The sequence below is a fragment of the Bos grunniens genome, chromosome 10, assembly GCF_055505025.1.
Source record: "Bos grunniens cultivar Pamir isolate PY7600 chromosome 10, Bosgru_T2T1.0, whole genome shotgun sequence".
In the NCBI taxonomy this organism is placed as follows: domain Eukaryota; kingdom Metazoa; phylum Chordata; class Mammalia; order Artiodactyla; family Bovidae; genus Bos; species Bos grunniens.
The window spans coordinates 58,061,513-58,078,003 of NC_141174.1; the positions used below are offsets into that span (position 1 = coordinate 58,061,513).

The window sequence follows — 16,491 nt, forward strand, 5'->3', positions numbered from 1 at the left end:
AAAGATACAAAAATAAATTTAAAAACAAATAGTAATAATAGCAACAACAAATCTCAAACCCCACCACTGATACCCACCCTACCACTCCACAAAGACTTCACCTGTGTAGGGCCCCTCTAATCTCTAAGTGGCCAAATCCAGAGTTGGCTTTCTGTCCTATTGACTTCAGGAATGCTTTTCTCTTCTTTTTTTTTTTAAATCTGTTATTTTTGGCTACACTGGGTCTTTGTTGCTGCGTGTGGGCTTTCTCTAGTTGCGGCGAGCAAGGGCTACTCTCTAGTTGCGGTACATGGGTCATTGTGATGGCTTCTCTTTTGGAGCATGTGGTCAGGCTTAGTGTTCAGGCTTCAGTAGTTGCTGCACGTGGGCTCCAGAGCACAGGCTCTGGAGTTGTGCACAGGCTTAGTTGTTCTGCAGCATGTGGGATCTTCCTGGATCGGGGATCGAACCTGTGTCCTTTTGCAGGCGGGTTCTTAACCACTGGACCATCAGGGAAGTCCTGACTTCAAGAATACTTAAGAGTTGACCACTCCTTCCCTCTTTGGACACTCTCCTTTCTTCCATGACATTCTCCCAAGTGGCTCTCTGGCCAATTCTTCTAAATGTCCTTTTCAGTTTCACCAACTCTTCCTGCCCTTTTTAAAGGTTTAATCTCCCCAAGATCCAGTCCTGGACCCTCTTCCTTATATCCCCAGGTAATCTCTTTCACTGCCATGGATTTCAGTATCATCCTAGTCTAGCGGCTCTCAAGTCCATGTCTCTAGCCTAGAATCCCCTTTTAAGTTACAGACATACAGGTCATACGACATGACATCTGACAAGGCGAGCCTGACATGTCTATTAAATGGCTTGAACCTGACAAGCCCAAATCCTTAATTCTACCTGCCACCTCAAACCTGGTCCCTCCCAGGGCTTCCCCATTTTTTCCATCTCCTTAAATGACCCACTAACATTCTGATTGCTCAGGCAGGTACCAAGATGCTGTCACAATTCCTCTCTTTCCCTCATTTCCCCACCTCTTGTCATCCAACTCATTTTAACAAGTCCTGTCATTTCTGTCTCCAAAAGGAGTATGTGTATCCTCCATTTCTCCCACCCTGATCCAATCCACCGCCATCTTTTGCTCAGGTTACTGCAGCCTCCTAATGGTCTATCTCCTTTCTTGTCATCTTCCAATCCATTCCCCTCAAAACAGCCAGAGTAATATTTTAAGTATTAAAAATACAGATTGTGTTATTCTGGTACTCTAAACCTCCAGTGGCTTCCTATCTCGCTTGTTGTTGTTGTTGTTCAGTCGCTAAGTCATGTCTGACTCTTTGTGATCCCATGGACTGCAGCACACCAGCCTTTCCTGTCCTTCACTGTCTCCCGGAGTTTGCTCAAACTCATGTCCATTGAGTTGATGATGCCGTCCAACCATCTCATCTTCTATCGCCCTCTTCTCCACCTGCCTTCTATCTTTCCCAGCATCAAAGTCTTTTCCAGTGAGTTGGTCCTTTGCATCAGGTGGCCAAAATATTGGAGCTTCAGCTTCAGCATCAAAATCCAAATTCCTCACTTCACCTGCACACGAAACCATGCAGGATCTGAGCCCTCCCATCCTCCAACTGCACCCCAAGTCCTCTCCTTCCTGGAGTGCCTCTGGCTCTTTTTCAAGGTCTTAAACATGGCACACTGCTCCTTGGCTGAGCCATTAATTCCTACTACTCCCTTGGTCTGGCCCACACTTCCCCCAGATCTCTACCAGGCTGGCTCCCCATCCATAAGACTGCCCCTAAAATGCCACCTCCTCAGTGAGCCCTGGGGAGCTTTACTGTACCCTGGGCATTTCCTTCACAGCAACTATCACATCAGTAATCATTTAGTCAGTTGTCTCCTTATGCAAAGTGTCTTGTGCCCTTTCAACTGAAAACTCTATAAGGGTGAGAAGCTAAGAGTTTGGGTCATTGAATCATGGTAGAATTCCTTGAACCTTTTGTGAAGCACAAAAGCTTACAATCTTGTTGGAGATGTGGTTTATACGTATACAACAATTAGGAAGCAAATGCAGACAGCATAATTAGTGCAGAAGAGGGTTGCCCAGCTTGTGAATGCAGGAGTGTAGAAGAATTCACATCAGCTTCTTTATTAAGAACAAAGACAATTCACGTGCCACTTTTTCAAGGTGGAAATAGAGACTGGGGCACTGAAAAATACAATAAAAAAGAAAGGTTTGGAAAGACCCAGACAAGAAGATTAGGATACCAAGAGATTGGCATTTTTCTCCTGTTCCTTCCCAATGCATGCATGAACGTTCAGTCACTCAGTCGTGTCCGACTCTTTGTGACCCCATGGACTATAGCCTGCAAGGTTCCTCTGACCATGGGATTCTCCAGGCAAGAATACTGGAACGAGTTGCCATGCCCTCCTCCAAGGGATCTTCCCGACCCAGGGATCAAACCAGCATCTCCCTGCATCAGCAGTTGGATTCTTTTACCACTGAGCCAACTAGGAAGCCTCCCCCAGGTCCCCATTCCCTCCCAGGATTATGCCAAAATCACCTTTGAAAGTCGCAGAAGGTTATAGACAGACATTGTTCTTTGTGGCTCCATTTCTCACCTAACACACAAGGGGGCATACTCTTGAAGGCTTTTGCCTGCACTCCAGAATTTTTAGGTTTCCAAGTGACCATGTGTAGCTGGGTGAGCAATGAAGGGGCAAGAGATCACTTACAGGGTGAAACCAGAGGTCGAGGGAAAGCCGCTGGGACTCAGGGCCCATCTCAGCGCGTTCTGGAACCACACTGGGTGTGTTGGGAGATCAGCCTAGTCACCTATGCAGTAACTGCTTCTATTCACTCCCAGAGTCAGGACCCAGGGAAGAGAGGGCAGGCTGGCTTTCAGACGCAGCCAGAGATTTGTGAGGAACCCTGCCCCTTGGCTCCCAGGCCAGGAAATGCCTGGCGGAAGGCGAGGCAGTTGAAAGCTCTCGGACGAGGGCCAGCTAGCAAGGGGCAGGGCAGCCCAGGGTGTGGGGTTCCGGGCCCAGGGAGAACATTATTTTAGACCCACAGGAAAAATAAAAGTCGTGGTTCCCACCAACTGCCCAGCCCCTGGAATTGGGAATCACTAGCCACCCCCAGGCCTGTGAACACTTCCACCTCTCCCGCCCCACAGAGATGGCTCTATCCAGAGAGGAAGATGAGCCCTCGGTATGCACTGTTCCAACACAGTCTCCATTTACAGGGCTTGCTTTTGCCTCTGGAGAAAAACTTTAGGAAAAAAAAAAAAAAGTCTTTTCAGTAAGTTTCCCGGTGACCCAGTGGTTAAGAATCTGCCTTGCAATGCAGAGGACACAGGTTTGATCCCTGATAAAGGAACTAAGCCTGCATGCCATATGCCAAAACGAAGATCCTGCGTGCCACAACTAAGACCCACTGCAGCCAAATAAATAAATAAACATATTCCTTCAAACGACCTTTTCTTCCCACCCACCCCACGGGCCACAATCTCTCTCCGAGCTCGGCTTCAGCCCCTCATGCTAGGAATTATACTCCAGTGGGAGCACGGACACCAGCGGCCACCACGCAGTAGGAGAGAGGAAGTGGGGAGAGAGTCGTCAGCTATCTAGAGTTCCACAGGGATGGGGAGAGAGGTCTGTGGAATGCCACCCTTCAGGGAAACCAGCTGAGGGGGTGGGTGTGAGGTGGAGAAGGGCAGCCAGGGTGGGAGCCCAGGCCCGCCAAGGACCGGCCCTGGGTCCCAGGCCCAGTGCCCATTCTCTGATCCTCCGCATTGTTCAGCTACTTCCTCCCTGGAAGTAGTAAGCAAGCAGAGGAGGCCAAGGGGGGTGTATGGTGGGGAGTGAATGGAGCAGGATGGAGCGTCCACTGGGGGAGGGGACCTCTGGTCCATTCCCACGACCAGCTGCCCTTCCGGCTGCCCTGGGGCTTTGTGGGAAAAGGTCTTGGAAGTGCTGGGACAGTGTGTGTGTGTGTGTGTATGTGTTTTCATTTTTGTCTGACTGCCTTGCTTGGCTTCAGTCACAGGACAAAGCCCTTTGAGAAACAGTCACCAGTCTACATTCCCACTGGGCTGTGTCCAGGGAGAGGTGTAGGAGCTTGCCTCAGCGCCTGAGAGAAGAACCCTGGATGCCTGAGGTCCAACTCCCTGGGGGAGTCTTGGCCTCTCATGAATCCACATTGGCTGACTTCCTGGGTTTATGAGGATGCTTCTGGAACCTTCTACCAAGCTCCCAGCATCCTGGTAGAGCTCTGTTACTAGCTGGATGTTGGAAAGGAAGTGGGAACTGGACATGAAGAGTGAAGTCAACCATTCCCACAGCATCTCCATAAGAAGCCCAGAATCCTTCACAACCACTTAGATCTTAGTGCCAAGTGGCTTGCCAAGAGATTATGTGACAGGCCAGTGCTCTGCCTTCAGGCAAGACTCCGTAAAGCACAGACTAGCAGTCCACAGGCCAAGTCCAGCCTGCAGACACATGCCTTGTTTGGTAAACACAGCGCTTAAAAAGATTTCGAGACAATGTTGGGAGATTTCACACCAAAACCTCCATTTTTGAAAAGCCCACAGGTGTGACTAACTTTGTTGCCACATCCTCCCAAGATGGCCATTCCTCCTGATCCCGTGACAAAACCGAAAGCCCTTAGCCTAGGTGCTGTATCAGGAAGAGACCTGCAGCACGGGCGCACGCATCCACGGGAACACATCTGAGAGATCCAGCCCCACACTGAAAACCAAGGTCACCTCTGGAGAGGTAGGAAGGGGACCAGAAATGGAGGAGATGGAACCAAGTTTATCCGTAAAGTTTTACTCTTGTACAAGGAGATTAAAACCTTACAAGATTTGAGTGTAATTAAAATTAACAAGAAACCAAAATGCCTCAGCTATAAACTGTTAGTCTGACCTCAACTTACCTTCCCAGTTCATCTCCGATTACTCTCTTCCACTCAGTCTCCTGAGCACACCCTCTTCCTGCTTGTGTATCACTTCTCTCTTCTTCATACCCACAATGCCTTTCTCCTCCCCCACCCCTCTTCCTCAGTCCACCCTTCAAGGCGGTAGTCTTTCAATAATTTAACTCATGCACACTCTAAACAAAAATTTAAAGTATATACTCTACAATAAAGCTGGTTTGGGGGGCTTTCCTGGTGGTCCACTGGCTAGGATTCCAGCTTCTCAAGGCAGTGGGCCTGGCTTTGATCCCTGGCCACAGAACTAGATCCCACATGCTGCAACTAAAGATTCCGCATGCCGCAACCAAGACCTGGTGCCAAATAAATAAGTAAATATTAAAATAAAAATAAAGCTGGTTGGGACTTCCCTGGGGGCACAGTGGATGAGAATCTGCCTGTCAATGCAGGGGGACACGGGTTCGATTCCTGGTCCAGGAAGATTCCACATGCCGCAGAGCAACTAAGCCCACATGCCACAACTACTGAGCCCACGTGCTCGAGTCTGTGTACCATCGAGCCTGTGTTTTAGAGACTGGGAGCGGCAACTGCTGAAGCCTGAGAGCCCTAGAACCCACGCTTCTCACCAAGAGAAGCCCCAGCAATGAGAAGCCCACACACTGCAACTAGAGAGCAGCCCCCTGGCTTGCAGCAACTAGAGAAAGCCCCAGCGCAGCAACAAAGACCCAGCACGGTCAAAGAGAAATAAAGACGTACCCCCCTAAAAATAAATAAAGCTGTTTTTTAAAAATCATGTATTCTCTTAAAATTTTTAAATAAGAAAAAAAAATGTTTGCCAACCAGCTTTAAATAGTTGCAAAGGATGTGATTTCTGGTATGTTGGAAATATTGACATTTAAAAATAAAACTTAAATGTATCCAGTAGAATCACAGTGATTTTATATCCATCATCAATCATTTGCAAAATACATAAGCAAACTCTTCTTTAACAGAGGAAAATTTGTATCACTGCTTTTTCTCTTTGAACACATATTTTCTTTCCTTTTCCTCCTATATAATGCTGTCCTAATAGAATATATAGTTTATGCTTGAAAATCTCTTATTGATCATCAAACCATACTTCTCTACATAAATATATATATATAAATTAAAACAATAATGAATAAACAAATTGCAGTATATACATCCAATGGCATATTTTTTAGTCATAAAAAGAGTTTACTCTTTTTCTCACTCATGTACTGATACATGCTACAAGCATTATGCTAACTGGATGAATCTCAAAAACATTAAGTGTAAGAAGCCAAGAACGAAGGGTCACATTATTATACAATTCAATCCATAGGAAATGTTCAGGAGAGATAAATGCGTAGAGACAGAGCACAGGTTATTGCCAACAGCTGAGCAGAAGGAATGGGGTGGCTGTTTAGTGGGTATGAGGTTTTTTTTTGGAGTGAGGGAAACCCTTTGGAACAAGACAGAGGTAGTGATTGCATAATATTGTGGATATACTAAATGCCATTGAATTGTTCATTTTAAAATGATTACTTTCAAGGACTTCCCTGGCAGTCCAGTGGCGAAGACTCCACCTTCCAATGCAGCAGGCCTGGGTTCCATCCCTGCTCAAACTAGGGTCCTACCTGTTGTGGGGTGCAGCCAAAAATTAAAAATATATAAAATAAAATGGTTACTTTTAGTTACGTGAATTTTACCTCAATAAATTATGTTTTAGAAGCTTAAAAAATTAAATTTGTATCCTTTTCCTATTTTTGGTGTCCGTAAGTCTCTAGAGTCCAGAGTCTTCTTCTGGACTGACTTATCATTCACTGTCAAAACAACAAATATATATGCAAATGCTGATGAGGAATTATTAAACATTAGAAGTAAAATTTTATAGGAAATGCATCTCATATTGAGATCGATGTATACAAGCTGGAATGGAGAAGGAACTGGCAACCCACTCCAGTATTCTTCCCTGGAGAATACCAAGGACGGGGGAGCCTGGTGGGCTGCCGTCTATGGGGTCGCACAGAGTTGGACATGACTGAAGTGACTTAGCAGCAGCAGCAACAACAGCATACAAGCTGGAATGAGACAGTGATCTACACCAATTTTTTTTTTTTTTTTTTTACTTTTTTTAAAAGTATACATGTGTTCCCCATCGATCTACACCAATTTTATTTCCACATTTCATTTTTATAGATGCTAATGCCGAGAGTCATATTCACATAGATAAGGGTGCAAGAGTGGGAAGTTCAGCCAGAGCCCCTCAACACCACCTTATCATCCAGCAGGTGACAACTGAATTTGTTTCACCTCCTTCAATTGTTGAAAGCAAAATATTGCAAAATCTTTGATTTGCAAAAGGATTTATTGCCCAGTCATTTTGAGTCATTCACTTTCTCAGTACTGAAATCAGTCTTTTGTTTGTTTTTATATTTTTACCCACACTGAGGCACATGAAACTTCCCTGATCAGGGATCAAACTTGCACCTCTCTGCAGCAGAAGCACAGAGTCTTAACCACTGGACCACCAGGGAAGTCCTGAAATCACTCTTTTAAATTGTTTCTTTATTTGGAACCCCAGAGAATTTTACACACCAAGGCAACATACCAAAATAAGATTTAGGATGGGCGGGAGATAAGTCCTTTGTATAGTCCAGGCTGAATTATCCTGTAGGAACAAGTAACCTCAAAATCTCAGTTCCTTGAACCAGCAAAGGTTCTCTTCTCCTCCACCCCAACCCCCAACTCACGATACATGTCCATCGCAGGCCAGTTGGAGGTTCTGATTCGTGCCATCCTCACTCAGGCATCCAGACTCCACCATCTGAAATGTCATCGGTCACCATGGCAGAGAGAAGGTAAGAAGAAGAATCACACACTGACTCTTAAATGTGTCCACCCAGAAAAGACTCACTTTTGCTCCTGTTTCACTGGCAGGAGCAAGTCACACGGGCAATACCTAACTTCTAAAAGGTGGGGAAGGACCTGGAAGGAGGAGAACTGGAAAGCAGGTGAACGGCACCAGGACCACCAGACCTTCCTTCTGTGAAGTGGGAGTCAAGCATCATGGAAAGGAAGCGAGGAGAGGCCTTCTCAGGTGTGGAACAGTACTTCTTCACAGTGTTTTCCAGAGACGGATCCCCTTCAACACAACCCCGCCGCCTGCCCTTAGAAAAGGCTTTCTGTATCTCTAGGGGTACAGATGCCCAAGCCTGAAGACCACTGCTGCCCTGGCAAAGCTCCCCTACCTTTTAGGTGCAGGGACCTCTCTCTGAGCTCCTTCTGTTCTGGAACAGCTGTTTGGAAGCTTCTAGGAATGAGTTACCTTTGATCCATGTGTATCATGTTTTCCTAACAAGCTGTAGTCTCTCAGGATGGGAATGATATCTTCAAGTTTTTATATCCCTTAGGTTACCTCACAAGGATGCTCAGAAAATATGAGTTCTGCTTGTTGGTTGAATTGGTCACTTTCTCTGTATGCTTCAGTCTCCTCATCTGTGAAACTGGAATTGCTAGGCTTGCCCTTATGATTACAATTAAGATGACAGGAAATCTCTGTCCACTCTCCTTTATTTAACAAGGATCAGCATCTTGACACTGCACATCTGAAAAGCTGTATGTGATGATGAGCCACTGAGGGCTCTTGAGAAGCTCTGGGGAAAGCAGGTTTGGGCAGATCAATTTGACATCGGTGATTGATTGGTGGTTGGGGTACATGGGAAACAGTTTGGGTCAAGGGCTAAGGGCAGGAGGTCCAGGTAGAATGCTTCCCCAGTGATACAGAGGTGAGGCAATAGCACCCACTGGGAAGTGAGGCAGGGAATGGCGAGCTACACTGCATCCTCAGGAACGACCACAGATGCCTTCCTGAACACCTACATCTGGATTCAAGACGGATCTGCAACCTTGGCAGAAATTCTCACTCCTGGCCAAAACCAATTGTTTCCTGCACCCTGCCTCTGCCCCCTGGTGGCCTCTGGAGACATTGCAGATAGAGTGTCAAAACAAAGCTGAATGCTTCTAGTTCCCCACAGGGAGACTGGAGATTGACGTGGTACAGGGAAAGATGACCCAAGTTGCTTCTGTAGTTAAAAAAAAAAAAAAAAAGAAAGAAAAAATGGAACAAGGGACGGATAGGAAGGGGCCTCAGAAACCTGGGTAACTGAGAACTTGGGGGCAGTTCACAAAGTGAAAACCAGAAGCAACCTTCGATTTGCCAACCGACAGCATATGGACCTTGGTTTAGCCTGCAAAACAGTTTTAAATTTTGGATAGTTGCCAACACCCGGAATCGTGAATTTTCACATTAAAATCTTAATGTCCAGTTTCTCTTGAAAAATCAAAACATCAGGTCACATGGGGCCTCCACCCGGCTGAGAAGCCCAGGCCCCTTTAGTGCAGCGTGAGTTCTCCTGCCGCCCAGTCCCCCAGGCTGCCTCCCCCAGTCCCATCACCCCTGGCTGAGAGCTTACGACGCCTAAGGCAGGCACATCATCATGGAGAACAAGGTCAAAACATATCAGCACAGAAGCCAACCAGTCATCCAGTGCTTGATTTGCCTTCTGAACATCCCCACCAAGCATTGTCCAGCAAGCACATGCTTGAAGACCTTCAGGGACAAAAAGAGTCATTGCCCTTATGGCAGCTCACAGCACCTTCAGATCGCTCCGACTGCTTTCACAGCGTGGGAACCTCTGTCAAGTGTGCATTCCCATGAGGACACATGTCCAGAGAGAAGAGATTTGCCTGCCATGTGTCCCAGAAGGGAAGGAACCAGTTAGCAGGCTTGTGTTATGTACCACCAGGTGCCCTAGACTATGCTGGTGAGTGAGGATGGCATGACCTATGCCTTAAAGAAACAACCCGTCTGGGCAGGGACCAGCTAAGTCCACATAGATGAGATCAATGCTTGGTAGTGCTGATAAGACTGACATCTGGGTCAGGTGCACTGAAAGTGCTCAGTTGCATCTGACTCTTTGTGACCCCACGGACGATAGTCTGCCAGGTTCTTCTGTCCATGGAAATTTCCAGGCAAGAATACTAGAGTGGGTTGCCATTTACTTCTCCGAATTTTGCTTATATGGCTAATTGCTTATATGGGTCTTGCCAATGACAAAATAACAAAGCTTGGTAAGTTCATCCATGCCCTGTGAACTTTGTACACTGAAGGGGAACCATCCAAATAAGAGCTCCCAGGGAGGTCTAGCCTGGCCACTCCAGAGGGTGAAAAGTACAATATGTAAGCTCTGAAGATATCAACTGTGGTTTTTAAACTCTATGTCATTCCTGGCTTATTACTATGGACGTACTGGGATTTCAATCAGTGAGATGAAAAAGGATGCAGGTAACTGACTGGATTGTCTATGAAACCGTGAGTCAGGACACCTGAGTTTTATGTTCATTTTGCATAACTGAATGCACTTGGGCACATCTCTTTGCCTCTGATGGCTGAGGCTTCTCCATCTGTGAACTAAGTCCGGGTGAATCCAGTTTCTCAGAACCTCATATTCACTTTCTAGCTCCAGTGCCAGAGCAGGGACTGGCCACCTATAACATAAACCAGGTACCAATGGAGTAGGGGCTGCATACACGTCTGAAACTGACTACTAACTCTGCCTCTGAGAGCACTGGTCAGAAAAGAGGCTCCCAGGCTGCCCAGAGCAAATGGACCCTGAATTTTTTTCCCAGGCAGAGTTCCTCCTGAAAGACCAAAAGTAAAAAACATCTGTGAGGCATGTGAGCATTTCTGACCACGAGAGGGCACCCCAGCCTCACTCCACGCACCCAGCACCTGGAAAGAGACAGGCCAACAGAGTAGTTGTCTTCAGTGAGCATAAGTCTTACCTTTGGTATGGCTGGGGCCAAGACAAGATGCCTGACATGTAGACACAGGTGGACATAGGACAAGGGAGCAGTGAAGAATGCAGGGGTGGCAGGACCCTCAAGGGGCCAAAGAGAGAGAAAGGGACTTGCTAGGGTCATAGAGTGCCTAAACCTGGAGTGATTCTCACCAAGGCCCCCACCCCCTTGAGGATGAATGCAGTACTCAGTTTCATAGGGAAAAACCTCTCCCTGTGAGCATCTCAGAGTCTGCACATGTCTTGACTTGAGCGCACAGTGAAGAAGGGGCCAGAAGTCAGACTGGGATGAGTCTTGAATGCCTGACTCCGGCCATCTATCTACCTATAGGCTCTAGAGGACCAGGAAAGAAAGCTCTTTGAGATCACTAAAGTGTATTTTGGCATGATTCATCTGGTGGCTGTAAACAGAAAGAACTTTATACATATATATATATATATATATATATCTATCTCTCCATGCAATGTATAAGCAAAACATATTTAGGAGTATGGTCTTTGGGGGAAATCCTAGCGATGACCATTGCTCTTTGTTCCCCTTTTACGGTGCTTCTGCCTCCATCTCTTCTGATCTAGTTTCCAGCAGATATACTCTGTTGGTTCCAGGAAGAAGAACCCAGGGCTAGAGAAGCAGGCACATTTGAGACACCTCTACGGTGAGAGCCCATGTTCACCAGAGGATGGAATCTGAGTCTCTTGCTCTGGAAGCCAAGAGGGGTGACCTTGGGGTGGAAAATGGGGCATCTCCCTCCATGCCCACCTCTTAAGTCTCCCATGTAGCTGTTCTGAGACGCCAAGCGCAGAACCACACCACTGCAGGCTCGCAGGAGGGTATGTACTCACGCAGGGAGGAAGCAATGGGACAGCATGGGGGCAGGAGAGGGCACCAGCCATTTGGAACCACTGACTCCTAAATCTCCTCCTTCCTGGTTACCCCTCATTTCAGTTCCTCCACAGTTCAGGGCCTCAGACCCGAGGCTGGACCCTGAGAACAGTGACTGTACCTTATCCTCCACCTCAGCCCCAAACACAGGCTCCAGAGAGCAGATGCTCAGTATTTGCCCAAGGGAAGGATGAATGGGTGGAGGTGTGATACTTCCCCAGGGGTGATAAGAACCCCAGAGTTCAGTGCCTCGCCGTGGCACTCACTGCCAAATGTGACTTTAACACCTCTCCAAACTTTAACTTCCTATTCATGAAATGGAGATAGCTGTTCCCTAGACTAGGTCCCAAAGACAGGAGGACTCGTGGCTAAGCCTGTGAACTTTGGTCCCCTTATCCTCATGTGGTTACATTATTGAAAACAACAAACTCAAGCACTTCATCATTAGTAAGAACTCCTTCAGGCAGCGCTGAGGATACAGTCACTCACAGACCCTAATGAGATACTCAGACACAGGTGGTTGATATTGACACATGAATAATCCTGCTCTGGCCAAACTAGGAAACAAGCCCACTTTAAGAGATTTCTGAGGATGAACTGGGAGATTGGGATTGACATATATACTCTACCATGTATAAAACATAACTACTGAGAACCAACTATAGAGCATGGGAAACTCTACTCAATGCTCAGTGGTGACCTAAATGGGAAGGAAAAGAGGGGAGATAGATATATATATAGCTGATTCACTTCGCTGTATAGCAGAAACTAAAGCAACGCAACACTGTAAAGCAACCACACTCCCATAAATATTAATTTAAAAAGAGCTTTTCTCACCCTTATCCAGTCAACCTTTTTTCCCTCCCACACACCCTAATGGTTGTAGCCTTTTTCTCTTGTTGGTTGATTTCTTAGCCAGGTTACTAGAGAGGCTTGGGGAATGGCTGGCCCTTCTAACTGCTCAAGTAGGGCTTCTCTGGTCCCCATGACACCCCTCCAGAGTCCCCCAGGAGTGCTGGCCTTCATCGGATCCCTATGACCCAGAAACCCCAGAATCATTTAACTGTGGATGGTAATACCAGAAAACCAGGGTCTTGAGCCTTCTGCCTGCTGTTGGACCTTCTTAACTTTGTTTCCATAAGTGCAAAAAATAGGTAATAGTGTCTTTCTTGCTTCGGAGAAGGTGATGGCACCCCACTCCAGTACTCTTGCCTGGAAAATCCCATGGACAGAGGAGCCTGGTAGGCTGCAGTCCATGGGGTCGAGAAGAGTCGGACACGACTGAGCGACTTCACTTTCACTTTTCACTTTCATGCATTGGAAAAGGAAATGGCAACCCACTCCAGTGTTCTTGCCTGGAGAATCCCAGGGATGGGGGAGCCTGGTGGGCTGCTGTCTATGGGGTCGCACAGTCAGACATGACTGAAGCGACTCAGCAGGAGCAGCAGCAGCCTTTCTTGCTTATCTCATGGGCTTCTGAGAATCACCAGATATAACATATGCAAACATGTTTTGTAAACTATAAAGTGGTATATGAATGTATTACTATTACTTTCTGCTGCTGCTGCTGCTGTTGTCAGAGCTCTGAAATCCTACATGATTTGATCAAAAGGCTAAAGTCAGATCCAAAGGTGCCTAAGTGCCAACAGCTAGCTCTGGGCGCTTGTAGATGGTTTCCATGGCTCCCGGGTCCCTGCCCTCTCCTTCCTCCACCTCTCCTCCCAGCAGGAGAAGGGTTAAACACCTTTCAAGGATTTAATACATTAGAAAAATAACCAAGGAGAGTATAAATTAGCATCAACTCAATTTCATTTCTGGTTAAGGATGAAAGAAAGAGAAACCTGTGTTCTTTGAAGATGACTGCAGTGAATATGTATGGACTACCTCCCCTGGAAGAGGCTCGTTCCTGCACTTTCATTGACTCCCACAGCAGCCCTGTGAGAGAAGGGCACAGATTTGCAAAGAAATAAGACATTCGGAGAGGAAAGATGGGCTCTCACGGAACTATACAGCCATTCTTTAGTTCTTAGACTCCTCCTACTGGGTTGGGTCGCATTTTCTCTACCACGCACAGAGATGCAGAGACAGTCTTGGTTCTTGCATGCCCAGATGGGTCTTGCAGACCCAATGACTCTGCCCTCCAGGTTAAGAAGCCAGAGAGACTGCATGGGCTAGACTGAAGCTAATCACTGGGGGCCCTCTTTTTGTCCCCTGATCAGGGAGCAGCACGCAGGAATCCAGGGAGAGGTCAGGCCGGAGTGTAGCAGGTAGGAGACACGAGCTCTAATCCTGATTGAAACTGCAGAGGAGGCCGCCAAGCCCACGGCCATCCCGCACCTGCTGCCCCTCTGCCCGGGGGTTAGAGAGCACGTGTGTGGTTCTAGAACAGCCATGCGGGGCAACGGATTGGGAATCAGGAGACACGGGTGGAGGACACCTTGGCCACCATCTTCCTGACCTTAAACCAAATTTCGTCACCTCTCTGTGCTTCGATTTCCTCATCTGTAAAATGGGAGAGGGGACTGGATCAGTCTCCATGCTGAATTCTGATTCTGATGGGGAAGAGCCCTTCTGATGGTCTGCTCTAAGGTCAAGAAGACAAAAATGGCCCAAGGGCACCTGACCTCACTCACTGACTTCCTTCATACCCCTGCCGGGGCTCCTGCTCACTCACTCAGCCCAACCAGAAGCCAGAGGGTGAGGGGGCCCGTGGATGTTGTCCACGCTGCCCAGAGGGTGTGGGTGGGCTGTGTGACAAGCGAGGAGATCCAGGGCAAACAGGAGCTCAGGCCCCTTTCTGGTCAGCTCTGGGAACGCTGCCAGGGCAGTGCCCAGCCTCTTTCCTTACAAGGGTGCACTCTCAGCTCCTATGGCCCCTCTTCTTTCCTGAGGGAGCACTTCAGGGAGGAAGGTCTGCTGTCCCAGAGGCGGCCCGCCCCAGTGGAGGCCCTGTGGATGGACAGAAGTGGGAGAGGATGCAGCCAGGTAGAGAGGTTTTTGCTCTCTCCTCCTGACACTATGTGGTAAAGTCTTTGCTCCCTTCCAGGGTCCCCTTCTGGCACTCTCCCTAAATCCTGCCCTGAAAGCTTTGCCCTGTTTCTCAGGGATATCTGTGTTTTGCCAGGGAGCTCCTGGAGATCACAAAGCCTGGATTCCGGACCTCTGCAAATGAGGCAACGCAGGCGTGATGGGCGGAACAGAGGGAAGGGATGAGGGTGAGAGCCTGAGCTCCCCCACATTTACCTGCACGGACTCCCCTGGAAGCTCAGTGTCAGGGCTTGGGAACCTGCTCACCTGTGAAGGCTCCAAGAGAAACAACATCCTTAAAAACACTGGCCAGGTAGCAGCACCAATGACCGAGTTGGGGTGACGAGCCTTGCCCCCAGCCCAGGAAATACAGAGCTGGCTTCGGGCCAGGGCCTCAACAAGCATCCACTTGCCGCCAGCCTCGTCCATGTGAAGCAGTATGGAAGGCATTGCGCTTATGAAGGCGGCCTCCTCTGCCATGGGGGAGATTTCAGTGCTGATGGGAAGGGACCTCTGAGTAAAATAGGCCTGGTTATTCCAAGGCCTAAAATCCTTCCAGAAAGGAAAGAAGTATTTCAAGTAACTAGATGAGCTGGAAAGGAAGAAGGTGCTTTCTAAATGGGGAGTCAGGACCTGGCCACTGCTGACCTCAGCTTACTGTGTCCTTGTCTGGAAGCCCTGACTGACACCTCCACCCTAGGTCCAAACGCCGACTGTCCACTGAGGCCTCTCTGCAAAGGCCTCACCCTGAAAAAGGCCCCCATCCAGCTGGAGAGCCCCTCCTGGGATGGCCTCAGGGCCTCCCTCCCCCTCCTGTCAGACGCAGGCCCTGCTCAGTAAAGCGTGAAGGAGGCCCCCCAGGGAAGCCACAGGAACAGGGGCCTTTAAATTATGAAGCAGCTTTCTTAGCCCCTCTCAGAAAGGCCCAGGTGCCCAGCTAAATAATTCACTACCTCAGGAAGACCCGGTGGCTCCTGCCACAGCTGAAGTAGGTCAGGCATCGGTCTGGCCCCGGGTGGGGGCTGTGGGCCTCTGTGCTGCTTCCCCAACCAGCACTTCGAGGGGTGCCAGGCTGGGAAGGCCTTGCTTGCTTGGCAAGTGCGGAGCCGGTCCAAACACTGCAGAGGGGTCCAGGTAAGAGGAGCGTCAAGCCCCCTCCTCTTGCTGGTGTGTACACAGCCACCAACCCCCTCTCCTCCCAGAGCCTCCCTCCGGAGCCCAGACAACCCACTCATCCAGCACCCAGCTTCTTAGAGGGCCAGGGCCTGGCCAGGCTCCACATCCTTCACAGCACCTGGGGGGCAGCCTCCCTTCACATGCAGGTACCAGCTAGGCCTGCACATGTCACCCGAGAGCCTTTCACAGCAGACAGACTCATCAGCAGGACACCTTAGATACAGGCAGCTCAGTGCAGGCCTGGGATTCAGGAGAGCAGGTGAGGCAGGAGTGGAGAGGGACACCAGAGGCACCGTGGTGACCAGGTGAGGAGCTGACCAGGGCCAGCCACAGCCACTACAGCTTCGCTTGAGCAAGGCTGGAAGGAAGCCCAGCAGGAGAGGGGCTCTGGGGCCTCCTCTCCTGCCCTCCCCTTCCAGGCTCAGCCTTGAGTCAGGCTGGGAAGGGTGCGGGGGTGGAGGAAAGGGCCAGGAGATGAGGGCAGAGGACGGAGACGTTAAAGACAAACAGCCATCAGGTCAGTGCTCCCACCCTCCAGAAGGAAAGAACTTCAAACCACCATTTCACAGATGAGGAAACTGAGGCCCCGAACTGCAAAAGGGAAGGATCAGGGTTGGCTGCTGGCATCC

At 48.7% G+C, this 16,491-nt stretch overlaps 1 protein-coding gene and 1 long non-coding RNA gene across 5 annotated transcripts in view; one reads left to right on the forward strand and one right to left on the reverse strand.

The window, feature by feature from the left end:
* Window positions 1–6,465: 6,465 nt before the first annotated feature.
* The window catches only part of RBPMS2 (RNA binding protein, mRNA processing factor 2), a 37,521-nt gene continuing 27,495 nt past the window's right edge, over window positions 6,466–16,491 (reverse strand). The window contains exons 7-9 of one of the 4 annotated variants that reach the window (XM_086321500.1): window positions 7,669–7,742; window positions 7,527–7,586; window positions 6,466–6,552 (exon numbers count right to left, since the gene is read on the reverse strand). In XM_086321500.1, the coding sequence (XP_086177626.1) occupies window positions 7,538–7,586; window positions 7,669–7,742 (123 nt within the window). In that variant the 3' untranslated portion in view covers window positions 6,466–6,552; window positions 7,527–7,537. Of the gene's footprint in view, window positions 6,553–7,457; window positions 7,587–7,668; window positions 7,743–16,491 lie in introns of those variants that run through there. The other 3 variants (XM_086321502.1, XM_086321501.1, XM_086321505.1) reach the window with 3 other exon arrangements.
* LOC147364599 (uncharacterized) lies at window positions 7,684–8,378 on the forward strand. Its single transcript, XR_015134747.1, has 2 exons — window positions 7,684–7,776; window positions 7,856–8,378. It is a non-coding gene; the product is annotated as an uncharacterized LOC147364599 (long non-coding RNA).